Below are 21588 nucleotides of genomic sequence, written 5' to 3' on the forward strand. Positions count from 1 at the left end.
GAAAAAAGAATGCTTCTCTTATCCTTTGTCCTGGCCTGGAGCTTCTCAGGCTTTAGGTATGAGTATGTTTGTGTGGAAGGATGGGGGTGGGGCCTTTCTGACTGCGATCCATCCATCCATCCATCCATCCATCCATCCATCCATCCATCCATCCAACCAATTTACTCATCCCACAAATATTTATTAGGTAAACTACTGTGTGCTGGGTACCCTATAAAGGGATGTAATCCCCTCCATCCTTTTAGGGCTTCGCCCAGGTCTCTCAGGGTGTTTGAAGCCTCTACTCACTAACGGGGGTGATAGTGGAAAGAGTAAGGGTTGTGTGGACAGAAGGAGGGAGAGTGACTGGGGTAGTTGTTGAGTGGGACATGTAAGAGCTGTAGTTTCTCAGATCATTCAAGATCCATTTTGTTTATCTTGTTATTGAGGCTTTTTCTACAAGATCTAAGAGGATGTGAGGACAGAACTTAGGGGTGACTGGCAGACTGTCCTGGGCCCAAGACTGTACCTCGTGTACCAGTGCAGATTCTAGAGCTGAATGTTTCAACCTCCAACACAGAAATTGAATTTTGGACTGGGTACTAAGGGGCCCTGCCAGCTGCTGGCTCTGAAGTTGGCTCTGACTCTGGGCTAGATCTGTGGAAGTTGGGGCCCAGGCTCCTCGCTCAGCAGCTTGTATTGATCTCCGTGCTTCTTTTGTCTCCTCCTCCTCAGTGGAAGCCTCTCCGCCTCTCCCCCTCTGCTTCTCAGCCTCTTCCGCTTTCCTCCTCTGCTTCTACTGAATTAAAATCTCCCAGAGCCGCCAAGGCTCTGGGAGTTTGACAAAACTGTCCTTGCTCTTTCTGCATTTGCCCAGTCAAGGGTATCTTTGCCCGAGGTTGGAGAGATGCTGTTAGTCCTGGTGATATGATTGCATAGCAACACAGAGTGGCTCCGAGGGGAGGAGGAGGAGGAGGAGAAGGAGGAGGGCAGGGAGGTGGGAGAGACAGGGAGAGGGTGCATACAGCAGCTGTCAGCATCCCTGTCTCAGGGACTTCTTTGCTGATTCACAGAGGCAGTCCAGCCCCAGCCTCCCAGCTCCCAGTGGCCGCCCGTTCCTCAGACCTGACGGACTCAGAAGGTAGGCCACAGAGAAATGATTTCTAAGCCTCACCCTTTTTCTGCTGGCTGAAGGGAAATGACTGAGGGAGGGGAAGCTCCAGAGGTGCTGTGTGTGTGTGTGTGTGTGTGTGTGTGTGTGTGTGTGTGTACATGTGTGAGTGTGTGTGTGTGTGTGTGCGCGCGCGCGTGTGCGCACGCCTGCCTGCCTGCCGCCTGCGTGTGCATTTGGGGGAAAACTTGCATTAAAACATACCCATGATGAAGTGGCCACCACTTGGATTCATAGAGGGGGGAAAAAAGCTGGCCAGGAATAGAAACTCAAGCCAATTTGAGCAACTAATGAATAAGAGGAAGGTCCACAGTTTGCTTCTTTGAGGGGAGAGGGGTATTTTTTGTTTGTTTGTTTGTTTATTTATGTTTGTTCTCAATGACACGCTTTTTGTTCTTCCCTTGGTTCCCTTTCTACCCCCTGTAATCAGGAGGTTACTCCTGAGAGCATAGCTTGGAGTGCTTTGAAATAGGTCTTACCTCTCCTGAAGTCAAACACCCCTTCCTTCTGCTCTCCTTACTTTTCTCTGCATCAGACCCAATGTCCCAGCCTGGTATCTGGGCCTGAGACTGTGGGGAGTTAAGGCTTATCCTGCCTTTGATAGGCAGGTGAAGCCAGGCCACCTGGGTGTTGGGTCCAAGAAGGGAGCTGAGGCTGGGCTGGGGTGGAGTGAAGTAGAGAGGGAGGGTCAGCAGCAGTCACAGCTGCCTGCTTTCATTGAGAGTATGGTGCATGCTGTCTGCACAAGAACGTACTTTTCTCTTATAAAGCTCTATGTCTAGTGCACCTTAGCTCCTGACTTTTCCAAAGGAATCCTTGTTTCTAGATGAAGGGCCTTCAAGTAAATGGCCCTTTGAAAGGCCCTGTGGGGACCACAAACCTCAGGAGATTTTCTCTCTGGGATCTGGGTGGGGAGATGGTTCCGGAGAACTTCAGGGCCTTCTAGGGAAACCCCCCTGAAAAGGCAGTGCTGAGAGAGGCAGTGATACATGTCCTATCCCTGAAAGAAGACTGAGCCCCTCGTTGCCTGAGTGGGCCAGCCTCTGCCCTACAGTCCTGCTTCCTGCAAACAATTGTTGGGGATGAAGGCACATCGAAAGGGCTCCTCTTCCTGTGAGAGTTGTTCACCCAGGTGGTCGTTGCTAAGTAGCTCTCAGCACCTCTCAACTCCACGATCACTCAAAGCAAGGAAGGGCTTGAAGTAGCAAACTTAGCAAAGACCCAAAAGTCAGATGCAGAGAGCACATCTGGGATGCAGCACTTTGAACCACAGCTATGCAGAAGTTTCTCATGTTAGATCTGCTATGGTGCCAGATAGGATGGGCTCTCACTAACGAAGCCCAAGAGACATCATCCTTCTAAACTTGCCAGGGACACTCAAAGGGAACCCACTGTGGAAATCATACTATGAAACTACATTCCTCCCTTAACAAAAGATTCTACACACACAGCAATGAATAAGATAGCAAGCAAGATAAACCCTTCGAGGACAGCATTTACCAAGCCTGTGTTCTCCAGAGCACTGTTCTCAGATAATGTTAATGGATTCTGTTTTAAAATAAGGAGTGGTGATGGGGGGGGGGGGGCGGTGCATTCTACGGTCCAATAATTTTTTGAAAATGCTTTAAAGCTGCACTATCCTCTTAGAGAGTCACAATGTATGTAAACATATTAAAGGTTCTGAGAAGTACTGCTTTAAATAAATCTGTTGCATTTTGTTTAACCCAGTATATCGCAAATTGATTTGACCAGGGAACACTTTTCTACATGGCAAACACTTCAGCATCCTGTAGACACAGTTTTGGGAAATGCTGCTCAAACACAAACAAACAAAAATAGCTGGAAGAAATTGTCACGGGGGAGGGGGGGGAATAACTTGTAAGATAATCTAGTCCAACACTGCATTTTTAAATGTGATAAAGATTGAGAGGTTCATCCAATTGTTCTCCTTCCCATAGCCGATGAGTATCAGAGAGTAGAACCCTCATTTCCTGATTCTCAGTCCACTGTGCCCAACTGCTGCTTCTCTAGCAGGTTCCCTCCTGTGAAACTAATCCCAGGAAAATGAAGCAGGTTTAAGGAATAATCCTGTCATTTTGAGTGCAGCATGTCTTACACATTTCTCTTAGTATATTGTTATATCTGAAAACTATGTATTTTCCTTTCACCATAGAATTTGTTGCATTCTTTTAAACAATGTGTTATAAAAATTTTTATGTATTCAAAGACATATAAAGATAATATAATGAAAATTATATTACCCACCACCCACACTAAGAAAAAGCATTACCAGTAGAGTTGAAATCCTCTGTCTATCCTTCTGTGATTAAAGTTCTCTCTTTCCCTCCCTCCCTCCAAAGTAACCCCTCTCCTGGATATGGTGTTCATTATTCTCATGCATTTATTTATACTTTTACTATATATGTCTGTGTCTTAAAATAGCCTATACCACTGCTTTATATGTCTTAAACATTTATATCAATGGTATGAATTTTTCTCCAATTTGTTTTTTTTCTATTCAGTGCTATATTTGTGAAATTCATCCATATTGTGACATGTGGCTCTAGTTCATTTTTCACACCATTGTTTATATAGCATTCCATTTGTTGAATATACCATGATTTATTTATCCATTCTGCTGTTTATTGGCATTTTAGGCTGTTTCCAGTTTTTGGCTCACAGGGCTACTATGATCATTCTTGTGTAGATATTCTTATGTGACTGTTGCTATCGGGGATATATCTAGGAAGGAATTGTCCCAACACTGGGTCTGAGAATCTTCACCTTTGGGAGATATTGTCAAATCGCTCTCTCAGATGGTTTACTAACTTATACGCCCACCGGCAGTGTATAAAGGTTTCAGATGTAGTGCATTAATTGGCTCTTGGAATGAAATTCTCCCCATGGGGTATGTCTCTGATTTTTGTCACTGGAAAATAAATTTTATTTTTCAAAATTGCTGGACAGCTAATAACTTCTCAGGAACACATTTCATTGTTGCCATTTGTAAATGAGGGGTTTTGCCTAGATAATCTCTAAGATCCCTTCCAGCCTGACAATCTGAGTTTCCATGTTTTATTAATTAAGTGAGAGCATCTGAAGCAGAACCTTGGTTTTTGACTACATTGCAGGAATTATTTTAGGAACACATAACAAGGTTTGGTACCAATGAAATGTGTGTCTCGTCTCTTAGTGCCATGCTGCCAGGTAGAAAGGCAGTGCTGTGAGAGAGTGCTGTCATGTAGTGTTACCTTGGATTGGAGAGAGGAATCTATAGTCCACAGGAAGGGGTTTTTCTTCTCACTGCCCTGTTTTTTCCTGAGCCTCTCATGATTTAGAAGTCTTCCCTATTTCTTTACTTCTTCCAAGAATAATAAATGCTTGTTGTAGATACACACACACACACACACACACGCGCGCGCGCACAGTATATAAAGTCAAAAGGAGAATCCCCTTCATAAAACTCTCTAGAAGTAATGTTGCTAAACAGTTTCATGTGTCCTTGCAGGCTTTCTTTCTGTGCATGCACACACACATAGATTTTTTTTTCAAAAGGTTTTACAAAATTGGAGTTCTACCAGACGTATTATTCTGACACTTGTTTTCTTTTACCTAAAATATGTATCTGCGGCATCTGTTCAAATCAGTGCATGCAGATCTACGTCTTTGTTTTTAACAGCTACATAATAGTCCATTGTGTGAGTGGCTACAATAATAGATAAGATTTGAGTACCGAGTACATGTCAAAAACTATGGATTAACTCCTTGCAACAAGGCTATGAGGTAGGTCTTTTTGTTATCTCTGTTTTACAGATGTGGGGACTGAAGCACAGTAAGACCAGGGAGCTTGTCCAAACCTGTGTTGATAAGTGGTGGACCTGGGATGCAAACCCGAGCGTCCTGGCTCAGAGCCTGCGCCTTTCACTGTCAAGCCGTGCCACCTCTCTAACAGAGTCCACTAGTCCCCTGTGCATGGACATTTGAGCTGATTGCAGAGTTTTGCTGTTGCAACCAATACTGCAGCATACATCCCCATGCACTTCTGCAAGTATTTCTGTAGGACAGGTTCCTGCACTTCTCCAGTTTATAGGTGGAAAGAGCTTATTCATTCATTCAAAAAGTATTTACTGTGCTCTAAGGCACTGGGGAAGCTCTCAGGTCAGACTAGGAGAGTTGACCAGAATTTAACTTCTCAGATGTCCTAGAAAGGTCATTTATTTAGTTATTTTTCTAGGAAGGTCATTTAAATGTTCTGTAGGGTTTGTCAGCTGGGGGATACCGCAGACCCCAGACTTACTGCATCATGTCCATTCTCAACTGCTTGTGTCTTTGCCTGGGTAGTGGCATGACTGAGTCAGCCGTTGGTTCCCACCTGGTGGCCCATAGACAAAAATCTTTAGGTGTGGCCAGTTAGCTCAGTTAGTTAGAGCGTGGTACTAATAACACCGAGGTTGCCATATCGATCCCCGCATGGGCCACTGTGAGCTGTGCCCTCCTTAAAAAAAAAAGAAAATCTTTAATTGTTAGGAGTCAGTGACTACAGTGCCTCAGAGCCTGAGTTCTAGAATTTGCAGAAGCGGAATAGTGTAACAGTAAAGAACTTGTATTCTGGAACACACCTGCCCAGCTCCTCGCCTCCTATTCACAGTATCACTTTGAACAAGTTACTCACTGCCTCTGTGCTGCCATGTCCTTATCTGGACAATGAAGACAACAATAGTAACTGCTTCATAGTGTTAAATGACTGGATGTATGTAGTCTGATTACTTAATATATGTAAAACATGGAATATAGTAAGTCTAACTGCTACTATTTGTTTGGCTATGGAAAAGCTGCTACACCATCTACATAAAACAGTTGAAGACGGCCATGGCACTTTGGTGGTCAGTGGGGAGGGAGGGAGGGAGGAAGTAGCTGTTAAATAGCTAATATAGTCACATGGTTCAATACTCAAAAGGTATAAAAAGATGTTCCATAAAAACTGCATCTCCGATTGGCAACATAGGGCTTTTGTAGATGTGGGTAATTATTCTATTTCTCAACTCAAGCAGTGATTATATGGGGATTTGCTTTATAAATCAATATATTTTACGTGTATGTTTTAGCACTTCTTTGTAATCATATTATATTTCTCAGTTTTAAAAAGAAGCAAAATAGGGAAAAATCCCAAAATAATTGAGAGAATTCTCCCACCCCTGTCTAGTAGCCACTTGGTTTCCTTCTCCAAAAGCAATCAATGTTAACAGGTTCCTTTGTAATACTTGCAAAGGTATTTTATTCTATATATAAGCACATATTTTCCTTTTTTTTACACAAATGTAAAATGACCACTTTATTTTTTTCTTGTTTTCTTTTTACTTGAAAGTGTACCTTAAGAGATCATTCCATATTGGCACATAAAGAATTCTTAATTCTGCTTTTAATAGCTGCATAGAATTCCATTGTATGAATACACAATTATTTATTCAACTAGTCCTCTAGTAATGGACATTTAGGTTGTTAGCAGGTTTTTGTTTTTGTTGTTGTTTTCCATTTGAAGCTTTGCTAACATTCTGCCTACATCATTTCACAGAAATGCAAGGAAATATGTGTAGCCAGAGTCTTTCTCTTCATGCTCCTGGGATTTGTACCTACAAAGTTGAAGTCCTATATACTTACCTAATTGGAACTCAAGTCAATAAATCACTGTGCCTGGCACTGTGTTAAAAATATGTAGAATAGAAATAAATATTGGACATGGACCTTGTACTCCATGAGCCAACAATCTTGCTTTCATGCTGAAATCTTGGCATTTCTCATGTGTTTTTAAAACTTTTATCTCTGCCCAAGAGAAACATTGTCTCTCCCCTACCCCAATCCTCCTGGAAGGGCCTGAGTGTGGCTTTGAGAACCAGGAAAAGAGTATTCCTAGTGGCAAACAGCCACAGCTTGATATCTATCAGGACCCCTAGTGCAGAGCATAGAAGAGTTAATTTCACCCCAAAAGCATCCTCGCACTATTCCATGTGTCCAAATGTTCTCTCTCACCTTAGCTCAAAAGCATCTCTTCCATAAATATATCCTAAATCCCTCCAACTTAAGGCAAAGACTTCCTCTGCTGTGACGTCTCATAGCATGATTTCTGTGTTCCACTTAACATGTAAATTATTTTCTCCCTCAATCTATGCTTTTCTTCTTTATATGTCTTATTTCCTACACTTGACCAGTTGGGGACCAAGTTGGATTCATCTCCAATTCCTCACAGCCTCTGCAAATTAAAAGGAGGAATAAGAAGAGAATCAGCATGTACAGATGATAATTTGGGACAGGATGGAGATAGAGAGGCAGAAAGAAGATTCTTTGTGTAGAACAAAGAGCACTGGCCAGGAGTCAGGAGGCCCAGGTTCACTCAGCATCTTCATCTGTCAGATGGGATCCTAATTCTGGCTGGGCCAACCTTACCAGTTTGCACTCAGGATCAAGAAAGACAGTACAGCAAGATACAAGAGCATGTTGCGCAAATACAGGGAATGCTAAGGTTTACATGTGAGGCAACTCTTAAACATTAACATCTTACAGATTAGCAAACCCAGGTTTAGAGAGGAGAAATGACTTGAGGTGATAGTCAGTGGCAAAGTCTGAAAATAGCAGAGGACAGTCACGCTTGGACCAAAAGGAGTTTATTCCTTTTCTGCCTACATTGGGATTCAAAGATCCAAGTTCTCTGACTCCTGCATTTGTTTTATTTTTTCTTGTGAAACATCAACCTAACATCAGGTCAAGAAGTTAATCTGTAGAGAGGTGAATCTCAAGAGAACAAAAGATAGTTCGTGAAAGAAGAAATACACCTGGCCACTACAAATGTAGGGGAAAAGTTGAGCATCTCTAATAATTAAGGAAATACAAAGTAATCCTCAAGATGCCATTTTCACTTACAAATTTGGCAAAGATTTTATTTTATTTTATTAGTTCCGGGTGTAGAAAACAACATAGTGATTAGACATTTATATACCTCACAAAGTGATCACCCCAATAAGTCTATTACCCATCTGATACTGTACCTAGTTATTAGAATATTATTGACTATATTCCGTATGCTGTACTATATATCCCCGTGACTTTTTAAAATTATAGTTGACATTCAATATTATTTTATATTAGTTTCAGGTATGCAATGTAGTGGTTAGACATTTACATAATGTATGAAATGATTCCCCCCGATAAGTCTAGTACCCACCTGGCACTATACATAGTTATTACAATATTATTGACTCTATTCCCTATGCTTTACTTTACATCCCTATGACTATTTTGTAATTACCAATTTGTACTTCTTCGTCCCTTCACCTTTCTCACCCAGCCTCCCAACACCCCTCTCATCTAGTAACCATCACTTTGTTCTCTGTATCTATGAGTCTGTTTCTGTTTTGTTTGTTGGTTTATTTTGTTCTTAAAATTCCACATATAAGTGAGATCGTATGGTATTTGTCTTTCTCAGTCTGACTTATTTCACTGTTGGCAAGTATGCTGGGAAACTGGCACTCTCATACCTTGCTGCTGGTAGTATAAAGTGATCTGACTTTTTTCCTAGAGCAATTTAGAATTATGCATCACAAGCCTGAAGTTGATTCATACACTTTGACCCAGGAATTCTCCCTTCTAGGAAATTATCCTAAGGAAAGAAATACAAATGTGCACAAGGCTGTTCATTGCAGTGTGACTTATGTCTAATTGTTAAAATAAATTGTGGTATATCCATTAAATGGAATAGTATTCAACAGTGATTACAGCTAACATTTATTAAGCGGTGTACTGTTTTCAGATACTGTGCTAAGTTATTTGAATACATAATCAATTTTAATCATTAGAACAGTTCTGTGACGGCAGTATTGTTATCATCCCCTTTTGCAGATGAGGACACTGAAATTCAGAGAGGTCAACTTGTCCCAGGCCGTGCTGCTAATAATAGGCTGAATAGTATGGATTTGACTTTAGGTGTGTCTGATGCCAAAGCCCATGGCCTCAACCATAGTGCTCTGTTACCTTTTCTGCCATTAGAATTCATGCTTTAGAAGAGTAGTTTGTGACATTCTAAAGTGACTGATATAAATGGCAAATTAAAAACACAATACAAAATGATATATATCATATGACGACAATTTTACTTTAAAAGTGTTTTTTTTTTTTTTTTTTTTTTCCACAGAAAAAATGTGCAAGGATTCACACTGGTTAGTAATAGTTATCTCTTGGTGGTAGTATTATAGATTCGTTTTAGTTTCATCCTTATGATTTTTTGTATTTTCCAGTTTTTCTATAAAGAACATGCATTACTTGTATAATCAGCAAAAATAAAAATGTTTATATAAGAAGATGTCTGAAAGCAAGTCTTTTGCAGTCTTCACGCTTATAAAACATCCATAGCAATACTTCGTTTTCATCTGAGGTACTAATTTTTTTATGTTGCTTTCAGATCAGAGGGGAAGCACCTTTTCAACCGTTCCTTGGGGAATCTCTTTGGGGATGAGGAGCTATGTAGCTGTGTAATCTCTAGGGACTTTGAGTACACTAAAGTGTCTATAAACTCTTGCACCTTTGTGATGTGTAATAGTTCCCAATCTTTAGACCATGAACTCCTGAAGAGGAGGGAAGGGTATTTAATGCAAAGAGTCTACAGATCTTTAAATGGATAAGTGTTATTCTCACTCTGTAAGTACTAAAAGTACATCTGCTATTGTAGGTATGAGTGGGTGAAGTGAGATATATATTTTTTTAATCTTAAGAAGTGGCCCTTATACCCAAAGTGTTAGGAACCACGGAAATAGAGACTAAAAATGGTGGTGAGTTAATCATCAGCATCAGGAATCAAAGATGCTCATTTCCTGCCCTTTCGATCAGGGTCTGCATGTCTTTGCCCAGCACTAAAAAATGTCACTTTTAACATTTGCAAGCATTGTCTTTGCTGCCCATTCTCATCACACTTGTGTATATTCACTAAGCTGTCAGTTGGTTTGAGCATCTAACTTTTTCACTTATATCTTCCTTTGCTGAACTTAGCTCCTGACATCTAAATTTGACTGTGTCTCAATCATAGCTTATTATGGAACACTGCCCTCCCCCCGTACCATACCAAATGTGCTCCTCCTACCTTCCCTCTCTTGCTTTGGTGGCATTATCCATCTAGCTACCAAATTAGGAACCTTTGACTCCTTCACCTTCATCACCCTTCACTTCATATCCATTGATCACTGAGCCCAATGTATTTTACCTCTTTGGTGTATCTCAAAGCCATGCTTTCCATTCGGTCCTCACAACTACTACCTGCCTATTACAGCAGTTTCTCAATGGGTTCTTCCCCTAGGAAAATCACTTCACAAGGCAGCCAGAGGGCTCTTTCCAAAATGCAAATCTGGTCATGTCAATTCCTGGCTTAAAGTCTTCAGTGCCTCCCTGTTGTCTACAAGACAAAGCCTAGAATCCTCTGCTCATCATTCAAGGCATGACCCAATCTGGCCACAGCCTCATTTTCCAACCTAGTCTGCTTCTCCCCACAAGGTACACACCTTATAATCTGGTCACATCATACATTTTATTTTCATATGGTTTGGAATGTCCTTTTTTGTTTTATCTTCTCTAATGACAATCCAATTTCTCTTTCATGACTCTCACCTCAAGTAGATTTTTCCTAGGGAGACTTTTCCTGACATGACCAGATGGAACTCACCTCATCCATCTTTTGACTCTGTCCCATCAATATTTCTATTATTAATGTAAGTAACACTTTATGGCCTGATTTTTCCCATGTCTGTTCTCTCTGTTTGTGAACTCTTTGGAGGTAGGCACCATGCTTTTTTCATCTCTGTGCTTCCTAAACTCTAGCCATACTGAACTTACTGTTCTCAGAACACTCTAAGCCTTTCTGTGACATCCACCTTTGCACAGGTGGGTCCCTCTGCTGGGAATGCCCTTCTCCCTTTCTCTGCAAAGGCAAACGTCTACTCGTCCTTCAATACTGATCTGAAATGCATTCTCTCTGAAATATTTGCGCATTCTCAGATAGAGTTAGTTGTTCCCCACTCTGTGCTGCCCTAGCCCTCTGGTCAAACCTTGATTATAGCATTTGCCATGTAAGCAGCTTATTATAATTATCAGCTTACATGACTGCCCCTCATCTCCCCCACTCCTGTCCCTAGACTGTGAGATCTCAGCAAATCATCTTTGTGTTTCTAGCACAAAGCAGAATAGACAAACAATAAATACTTCCTTGAGCAATAATTAAATAAAATATTTTATATTATATGATGGCCTGGGAAAACCATTGAGTATGTCAGTAAACTTTGAAAACTTATTTGCATAACTGACCAAGGCACCTCTGGGTAAGTGCTGGATTCATAGACCTTGTCTAGGTTTTTACTCTAAATCTCTCCTTGTTACTCTTCTAGGCGCTTATGCTCAATGGTTGATGCACTGCCCATCCTCATCCCCTATGAGCCTTGGTTCTAATGCAACCTGTGGTCATGCAGGCATGCCCTTACACCTTCCCACGATGTCATGAGTGGCGGGCAGCTGACCCGTTCCATCACAGCAGCAGCGTCTGCAGTGCCTGCCCCCAGCTTCAGGTAAGAGGCCAAGAGCAAGAGAAATATCTGTGGAGAAAAGGTGAACACAGGATCTGGGTGTGTTCTTGTGGGTGTTCATGCTTCCTAAGGCTCAGGGGCACTCTTCATATACATGAAACCCCTTGGATAGCATGGGGCCTCCTTCTGGCCTGTCCTTTCTCACACATGAGGCCTTTTATGGGGGTCATGGTGCAAGAAAGTGCATTGGTCTGGGCAAGCCAAAGGGCCCACCATGGCTGAGGGGAGTTGGTTCCATGTTAACCTCCCAAGGGGGTTCCCAGAAGAGGATGATCCTTCAGGGCACGGCCTAGGACAAGGCAAGACCTTCCTTTGCATTGGCTTCTCTGTGGCATATCTCATATTCTGCACCTTCAGAATATTCTGTCTCCTTCCATTTGCTCTTCTTAAGTCCCTAGTCTTACTTGAAGCTCCTGGAGTAGCCCCTCTAAGAATCCCCTGAGCATTATACCTGCCTCTCCTCTCTCTCTCTTCCTCTAGGAGTAGAATGGTGGTGCTGTGTGTGCCTGCCTGTATATGTTGGTAGGTGGGCAGAGGATGTGTGAGAGGCAGTATTTCTGAGAGGGCAGCCCCTTTTCCTGATAATAGGGAGGTCCACGGGAAAGTTGAGTGGGCAAGGGAGAAGCATAAGCATATTTTGGCTTGCCCTACAGTGCTTTGGGATCCAGAGGCCATGAGGGTGTGAGAAACTACTGTCTCCTAGTGTATCACAGGTGGGCTGTAGTGCTGAGTCACTGCTGAGGTTGTAGACAGCAGCTGAATCTACAGGGAGGAGGAAGGAAGGGAGAAGAGCAGTAGGGATGGAGAATGTGAGTACTGGGGAGCCCATTTTGGGGAGAATAATGAGGGAGAGTCAAGGTCCAGAGAAGCATAAGATCTAGGTCCTCCTGAGCTGTTTTTCCATATCTAGCCAGAGAGCAAGTGCTGCCTCTCACATAGTCTCAAAGTCAGTGTCAACTTAGAGTCTCTCAGTGCACCTACCCCTTCCCCCTGAGTGGAGCTTTCATAGGGTCGAGGGATTGAGAAGCCCCGGCCCTTCCAAAAGGCTTGTCCTTCTCATTTTCTGTCCCCTCTGAGCTTCACAGCCTAGGCACAGGGAACTGAGGGCTTCATTTTGTGATTGAGAATAGGAGAGAGCTCTGTAGAGAGCTCTGTAGGGGGTGAGAAGCAAGCATCTTGGCCAGATGTAGAATGCCAGAAGTAGAAAACAATTACTGTTCATTATTTGCCTATTGTGTTCCTGGCTCTGCCTGGGGGACTTGTGAGCGTAAGGGGGATCTGGGGGTGGGGGAAACAGGATGAAGGAACACAGTATGGGAGCCAAGTGGGGGGTTAGGAAACTAAGAAGTCTGCAGGGAATGAAAGGCTAATATGGGTGGAGCCAGCTCATCGTGGGTGCTTCCCTCAAAACCAGGACACGTTGGTTGTGGCTGGGTCACAAGGGGGCCATTCCTAACTCTGGGGCATTCCCAGTCCAGGGGACTCTGCGAGACTGGCTTGAGCCCAATTATCCCAGTATAAGCAAAGCTGCAACCCGGAGCGCGAGCCACTCCCCGCTCTGGGCCTGCTGTCTCCTGCCATCCCCCATTCACGCCCGACGGCTCCACCCCAGAAAGGGTCAGGCAGCTGCTCTAACTATTCCTGTAGGTGGGCCTCAGCATGGAAACAATGTGGGACTGTGGAAAGCCCAGAAGACTCTGTGGGAGCTATATGAGGATGGGAACAGAACCCTTTTTGGTAAAAACGAAGTGTTTCCCTCAGTGCTGAGGGGTGGGGGCCCAGCTTGGGAATGTTAACCTTTCCCCAGTCAAGTCTGCTGGAGGAGATTGGCCATTTCCAGAAGGGGCCGTGCCCCTCAAGCCAAGTGGCCAAGGGCAGCACAGGCAGGGCACAGGAGGCTCCCTGGCCCTGGATCCCTGCATGGAGCTGTTGGGTTCTGTTTTGTCCTCTTCGTCCCTGCAGAGGCCCAGGGATGCCCATAGACCATCTATTTGGCCCTGGTCTTAGAGTGTGGTGAGAGGTCTGGGAGGATATGACTCTTCCCTCCACCCCTCTCTGCCTTCCAAAGGCAGGACAGAGCACCCCTGCATTTTCGTAGTGGGCTCAGATAAATACTGCTATCCCATGGCTCTGTCCCTAGGTATGCCACACACATTCCTCACTGCCACTGAGGACACTTACTTAGTCAAGGACAAGGCTTATTTCCAAGCCCATCCTCCTGCCAGGCCTTGGGAAAATTGCTTACCAGAGGTTTGTCACCAAAGTAGTCTGATCCATTCCTCCACTTCAGGGGAGGGGTGAGCCTCAGGCAGAGTGAGTCCTTTGTGTCTTCCATAGCAAGGGAAAACACATCAACAGAAGCTACCCTCCGCATGCTCCTCCTCAGCACCATGGAATGCCCAGTCCCACTCCTGCCAACCTTGTCAGCCTGGGAGGGCCCTCCTGGCCCCGGTGTGGCGGGCCCAGTTGGGAGTGAGCCGGAATTCCACAGGAACAAAGCTCTGATTCACCAGCTTGAACCCTGACATAGCCACCCCCTCCGGATTCTTGGGGGGTCAGTAAACAAACAGGGTGACAGCTCCCGCCTCCTGACCTGGCTCAGCTCTGCCTGCCTTCCCTGAGGGAGCCTGCTCAGAGCCTGTCAGGACTCTGCCTGCAGCTCACCAGGCACTGGATCCAGATTCCTGCTGAGGGATAATCATGGAGCTATCTAATCCTGCAATGGAGTACCCAGGCAGCACAGGTAGGGTCAGCTCATGGGGACACAGGGTGACTGAGTTAAGAGCTTTGCCCCCAGCCTGGCTGCTTCCCAACTTCCTTTCTGTATGTGGCTGCAAGCGGCGGTTTTAATGGGATGATTGGTTTCCTAGGTTGCCTGGAGTGTCTTGTGTGGGGAGGAAGTCTTGGGGGAAAAGGGAGACTAGAGAGTCTCCACCACCAGCAGGACCATGTTCTTCCCACAGAAGGCAAACAGGTGGACAGGCAGGTGGGCCAGTGGCTTTCCCCAGGCTGGGGTGGAGCCGCTCAGCTGAGATTTCCTCTTCGGCACTCCCCCTCCTTCTACCCCCGACTTCCCCCTCCCCGAGGTGGTCCTGGCATTGCTAAAGGAGCTAACTTCTTAAGGGTTATTTGGCACAACCCCATTCCCCCAAGCCCTGCATTACTCCCTAGGATGAGCAAGAATGGGCTCTGAGCTCCAGGGCCCAAGGCAAGACTTTGGCAGACTCCATGGCTGGTCCTTTTAGCTGCTGACTCTGGTCAGAGTCCTTTGGAGATCAGGATCCAAAATGCTGCTTTAGCCCTTCCTTAATCCATGGAAGATAAACAGCACTCTTTAGGATGATTTCCAAGCTTTCTGACTGTGTTGGGAAATGTGGGTGGGGCAGAGAGAGAGGGGACATCAAGGCCTAGATTTATTGGGGAAGTAGGACATCTACTACTGATAGCTCTCTCTCTCTCTCTCTCTCTCTCTCTCTCTGTCTCTCTGTCTCTCTCTCTCTGTCTCTCTCTGTCTCTGTCTCTCTCTCTCTCTCTCTCTCTCTCTCTCTCTCTCTCTCTCTCTCTCTCTCTCTCTCTCTGAATCTTTATGGGGCAGCCCCTCAGCTTTCTTTTCCAGAAGGTTAGGTGAACTGTGGGACCCTGAAACAGGAGCCTACAGTTCTCCTTGAATGCTGTGTTTGGGCAATTCTGAGCAGCTATTACCTAACACAAGGACTTGCAGGATTCCATCTGGGCGGTAGTCCTGGCAGAATTTACAATAAGAGTAATAATGATAGCAGTCAGTGGTTACACGTGACTGACCTATATGAAAAGTGGACCTTGCAATGAACAGAGCCACCAGGCGTTCCTTTATCACACTTCCAAACACACCTGGGTACATGCCCTTCGCTCCTCTTGTTCACACCTGTGCCACCCTTGGCTTGGTGCAGACCAGGATGTGGCATGCTCCAGGGATAACAGGATGTCTGTGTTTCTGTCCAGGTTAGAGCTGCTGCCACCTCCCCTGCACCTCCTCAGGATGGCGCTGGGCTTTCCTGCTTAAGACCAAAGCTGTTCAACGGGTCTGTTGGTGCCACTGGACATCTAGAACCACCAGCCATGAATTTGTGTTGGAATGAAATCAAGAAGAAGTCTCACAACCTCCGGTAAGGCCTGGCCCCGACAGGTGTCCTAGGGGCCTGGCTCTGACGGTGGGCTCCTTTTGCTGCTGCAACTTGTCACTTGTCATTCTCCTCTCAGCCTGTGTGTCACTCTCTCATCAGCCTCATCATCCCCTTCCTCCTTTCCTTCTCTGGCACTGGGGGAAAAACCCTAGGTCAAAAGTCAGGAGACTTGGATTTGAGCCTCAGTTTTAAGTAGCTGTGTCACCTTGGATAAGTGGTCGAGTTATCTGAATATTAGCTTCCATTTGGAGTTTTTTGAGAGAAAAAAATGAGTGGAGGAATAATACCTGTCCTAGCTACCTCATAGCATTGCTGTGAGGATTCAAATAAGATATGAAAATGCTTTCTGAACTTACAAGCGCTGATGTATAAATGAAGGATATGGTTACTCTCCTCCTCTTCTTCGCATAACTGTCCTCCATCTTGGTAGACCTCAGCTGCTGTCTCCCCCATCCATTCATCCCTCTATTCACATCCATTGATTATTAGTCCACCCATTCCTCCCCAGACTAAGGGCAAATCAGTAAGAGCCAAGCGGCCATTTCTACAACAGTTGTTCTTCTCCCTACCCCTCTGTGTAACCCCTCCGTCCCCCTCACACTTTTCCTCTCCGCTTCCTGTCATCAAAACCCAAGCCCCTGGCTTCTGGTGTGCTCTGATGGGGATGAGGCAGTATGGAGAAGTTGAAAGAATGCAGGCTCTGGAGTCAGACAAATCTGAGTTCAAATCCTAGCTCTATCAATGCCTTAACAGTCTATCATGTGACCTTGGGCAAATTACTTAACCTCTCTAGACAATAGTAGTGCCTACCTTATAGGTTGTTCTGAGAATTAGTAGAAGCAAAAATTTAGGTAAAGGGCTTGGCCCAGGTAGTAGGGGGGCAATGAATAACTATTATTGTCAGCAAAGGGGAATGGGCTCAATGGCTGCATGTAGCCTAGGCTGGCCTCCATCTTCCTGCTGCTTGGACCTCAGCTCATAGTTCATTTGTGGGGGAAGGCAGACAGAGATGATTATACAGTACACATTTTTCCATATGTTAAACCTCTAGCCTTTGTTGCTATCATCCTTTGGGACCCTTGGGCCACTTTGTATGCATCCTTGTGCACGTGAGTGTCCACGCTCAACCCCCTGACTTGCTCTTTCCACTTACTGCGTCCTCTCCTACTCTGAGAACAGACTCTGAGAAGCCTCTGTAGATGAGCAGTTTGGCATGACCTGAGTTCCTCCTGGGCAAGAGGGCAAGCAGACAGCTGTCACTGCTAACGCCCTTACTTAGTTTCCTGCCCTTCCCTGCCTGATGCTGGGCATGCGACTGAATTAACTGACGTCCACCCAGTGACATGTTAAACTACTTAAGTTTGGGATCCCTCCCCACCCATGGTCCTACTCATTGGTTTTAGTGCTGAGCTCCATGTGGAGGTACCTCTGTGGGCGGGTAAGAGGGAGGGCTCTGGACCTTCTCCCATTTCAACCAGAGCAGCTCCTCTTTAATCTGTTTTGTATATTAATGTTCCATGTAAGTACTTGTTTGGAAAAAAATGTTTTACTACTTAAAAAAAAGATTGAAAATCACTGGTCTTACCCATTGTGTGCAGCGCTCGCCTAGAGGCCTTCTCAGACCACAGTGGAAAGCTTCAGCTCCCTCTCCAAGAGATTATTGACTGGCTCAGCCAAAAGGATGAGGAACTGTCAGCTCAGCTGCCCCTACAAGGGGACGTGGCCCTGGTGCAACAGGAGAAGGAGACACATGCGGTAGGTTAGAATTATGGAGGCTGTGGTGTGGAGTCTCTCAATCAGGAAAGCATCTTCTGCCATACATTCACAGATGGACACCCAGTCTCTGCTTAGACACTTAAAGTTAACAGGAAGCCATATGCTGTCCTACTGATCTGTGGATAGCACTCCACAGAGAAAGGCAAGCCTCTCTATTCCTCTGTCAAATATTGGCATCCCTTAAAGTCCTGCCCTGGTTTTTAATGGGGACTTGGGAAAATGAACATAATATAATATTAACTTAAGAAACACAGGATACAAAACCAAATACAGGTGGATTTCGACTGTAAAAAAAATCTGTACAGATGTTTGTATACACATAAAACCTAAGAAGGAGCTATATCAAAATATTCACAATGGTTAACTCTAGGTGATGAAATTAGAGTTCTTTTTAATTTTCTTCATGCTTTTCTGAAATTTCTAAGATTACTGTGACATATATTACTTCTATAAACAGAAAATAAAAACATGTTTCTTAAATATAAATACAGAATGTGTCAGAAGGAATGATAATTATGTGACATGACAGAAATGTTAGCTAACGTTATAATGACAATCATATTGCAATATAAGTGTATCAAATGAATATGTTGTATATCTTAAACTTATACAGTGTTATATATAAATTATACCTCAATTAAAATTCATACAGAGTGGAATACAATACAGCAAGAAAATAAACTATAATTGTGTGCCACAGCATGGATGAATCTTAAAGACAGTATGTTGAGTGAAAAACAGATATGAAAAGAGTGTATACTGTACGATTCCATTTATATAAAGTTCAAAAATGGAAAAACTAGTCAGTGGTATTACAAGTCAAGATAGTGGTTACCTGGGGAGGTGCCATGAGGGGCTTTCTGGGATGCTGGTGGAGTTCTGTTTCTTGATCTCAGTACTGGTTGCAGAGATGGAATCACTTTACGGAAATTCACTGAGCTGTACACTTTTGATTTGTGTACTTTTCTCTATGTATATTTTAACAAAAATTTAATTAAAATTTTAATATAAATCCTGCCCATTCTCATTTTGATTTCTCTAAGCCCCTTACAGGGGACTTTCTGAGTCTTTTTCTTAAATTAAAATTTATTGGGGTGACAATAGTTAGTGAAATTACATAGATTTCAAGTGTACAATTCTGTAATACATCATATATATATATATATATATATATATATATATATATATATATATATATATATATATAATATTACATTGTATGTTCTTGCGGAGAACCAAGATACCCAGCCCCAAATATCCACATTTCTCTCTACCCTGTGGCATAGACAGACCCGTTTGATACTACATCGATGTTCCAATGCCTGTAGGGAGACTTGCACCTCTTTTTGTCTGGGTAGCCCAAAGATACATGATAATGCCAAAGGATCAAGTTACTCCGAGGAAAAGAAAGGTTGTCAGTTGCAGGATAGAATTTAAAGTGACTGAAAGACTTTCCTTCCCTCTTGACCATGTTGCTAAACTTTACAGGCCTTTATGGAAGATGTCAAGTCTCGGGGCACCTATATCTACTCTGTGCTGGAGTCAGCTCAGGCCTTCCTGTCCCAGCACCCATTTGAGGAATTAGAGGAGCCTCCTTTGGAGAGCAAAGGTGGGTGGTCTTCCTCTCTCCCCCCTTCTTCTTGAACTATGAACCGCTAAACACCTTCTTGCCCTCCCCAAACTAATTTTCTCAGCTGTTATCTAGGAGGATAGTTTTATCCTAGGAGTCCATAGTTGCAGAGCAGCAAGATTCATACTGCAAGAAAAAGCAAAGAGAGCAGAGCCTGGAACAGGGGAGACCCTCTGAGATTGGCTATGAATAGCTCAGGAGTACCTGCATTAATTGAGCCCTTTGTTAATGCTGGTGAACCTCTTATTTACTTTGAGCCCCTCAGAAGGAGGCTAATACTCAATTTACTGCCCGATGGACCTGAGATAGAACAAGCTCAAGAGAGACCAGGACAGTTCTGAGTAGCCTGTAGTTTTAGGGTTCTGAATCTACTTCTGTGGGGAGGTCTGAAGGAGGAAGAGGAAACCTACAGTTTAGGAGCCTAAGTGAAAAAGCTTGGCAAGTTATACTAACCTCTCCTGAGCTGGGCCTTCATAAAATGCATCCCTTTTTAGATGGAAGTGGGCAGAAGACACTAATGCGAAATACATTCCAGGGTCATGTGAATAGGACTGTGCATGATTTGCCTCACTGTGCCTCTTAAAATATTTCATTCACTATTTACCTTGCCCATTTTTTAAGAATGTGAGGAAATCCTCATGATATAATAGACAGAAAATAACAACATGATCTCTTGACTATGGTAGTCTATGTGTGAACCTACACATGTGATAAAATCTCATAGATGTAAACACACACACACACACACACACACACACACACACACACACACAGAGAGATAAGTATAGGTAAAACTGGAGAACTCTGAACCAAATTGGTGTACTACATCGATGTCAGTATCCTGGTTGTGGTATTGTACTATAGCTTTGCAAGATGCTGCCATTGGTGTACATGAGCTCTCTGTATTATTTCTTATAACTGTATGTGTATGTATCATGACCTCAAAATAAAAAGTTTAATTTTTTAAAAACATGGATGTGCAAAAGGAGCTCAACCATGGAAAAATACGTATTTGTGTGTGTACAAATACATGCACAAACACATGCGCGTACACACCTGCACATCTTACAAAGGGCTATCTTTGTGTCTGTCTTTCCCTGGGATTCCGCTGCCTGGTTGGCATGACCTGGCTTCCTGCCTGCCCTTGCAGATACCTCACCCAGACAGCGGATCCAGAATCTTAGCCGCTTTGTGTGGAAGCAGGCGACAGTGGCCAGTGAACTATGGGAGAAGCTGACAGCCCGCTGTGTGGACCAGGACCGCCACATCGAGCGCACTCTGGAGCAGCTGTTGGAGATCCAAGGGGCAATGGAGGAATTAAGCACTACTCTGACCCAGGCTGAGGGAGTCCGAGCCGCTTGGGAGCCCATTGGGGATCTCTTCATTGATTCACTCCCTGACCACATCCAGACTCTTAAGGTATGCAGGCCCCGTCACCTGGCTACAGTCCACCTAGAGACCTGAAATTCCTTCCAGACCCTGACAGTGTTCCTGCTGATGAGACTCCGTTGTTGACCCATACTACAGCTGAGCCTACCAGTTGATGTGATGGATGTGGGGGCTGGTTTAGCTGCAGTCTCCTCTGTCCTACTATCTTCTCTTTCTCTGGTGTTTTCTAAGAATAGCAAAGGAAGAGGATAAGGACAGTGGCTACCCATATCTTAGTCCTATTACCCTCATAGGCAAGCACCTAAGTTGTGCTATGGAAACAAAATCTGAGTGAAGCAGGAGGAGTTGCGGTGAATGACTAATGGTTCCTTTTTCCCACTCTGTCCACTGTGGGACTTGGGCCCTGGTTCTACAGCTATTCAAAGAAGAATTCTCCCCCATGAAAGATGGAGTGAAGTTGGTGAATGACCTGGCCCATCAGCTTGCCATTTCTGATGTACACTTGTCAATGGAAAATTCCCGGGCCCTGGAGCAGATCAACATCCGGTGGAAACAGCTTCAGGTAGAGGAGCCTGGAGTGAGCCATGGGGAAGAGCCTTGATATAACTAGGCTTGGGGAAAACATCTCTGGGCCCAAAGGAAGTATAAGGACATTGAAATGGGACCTACATAGGAGGAGAATAGTAGAGAATTTGGGGCCAGGTAACAGGCTTCTCGACCTCTGAGCTACAGGGAATGATTGAAATGAAGATCTGAGAGGGACCCATCTAAATGTGGGCACTTAGGGTAGACAGGGGCAGGTGAAGAGTGCCTGTGGCCTGGAATTAGGGCTGTTCTTCTCTGACCCTTAGGAGTGCTGCAGGAGGG

At 44.2% G+C, this 21588-nt stretch overlaps 1 protein-coding gene across 10 annotated transcripts in view; it reads left to right on the forward strand.

Moving 5' to 3' along the window:
- Positions 1–733: 733 nt before the first annotated feature.
- DRP2 (dystrophin related protein 2) overlaps positions 734–21588 on the forward strand; it is a 40755-nt gene continuing 19900 nt past the window's right edge. Inside the window, exons 1-10 of one of the 10 annotated variants that reach the window (XM_074323372.1) lie at positions 735–1120; positions 9436–9572; positions 10488–10681; positions 10805–10896; positions 11569–11745; positions 15745–15908; positions 17525–17681; positions 19191–19311; positions 20483–20751; positions 21137–21283. In XM_074323372.1, coding sequence (XP_074179473.1) covers positions 11629–11745; positions 15745–15908; positions 17525–17681; positions 19191–19311; positions 20483–20751; positions 21137–21283 — 975 coding nt within the window. In that variant the 5' untranslated portion in view covers positions 735–1120; positions 9436–9572; positions 10488–10681; positions 10805–10896; positions 11569–11628. Of the gene's footprint in view, positions 1121–9435; positions 9573–10487; positions 10682–10804; positions 10897–11568; positions 11746–14349; positions 14507–15744; positions 15909–17524; positions 17682–19190; positions 19312–20482; positions 20752–21136; positions 21284–21588 lie in introns of those variants that run through there. The other 9 variants (XM_074323373.1, XM_074323374.1, XM_074323371.1 and 6 more) reach the window with 9 other exon arrangements.

Source organism: Rhinolophus sinicus, chromosome X (genome assembly GCF_036562045.2).
Source record: "Rhinolophus sinicus isolate RSC01 chromosome X, ASM3656204v1, whole genome shotgun sequence".
Taxonomy (NCBI): domain Eukaryota; kingdom Metazoa; phylum Chordata; class Mammalia; order Chiroptera; family Rhinolophidae; genus Rhinolophus; species Rhinolophus sinicus.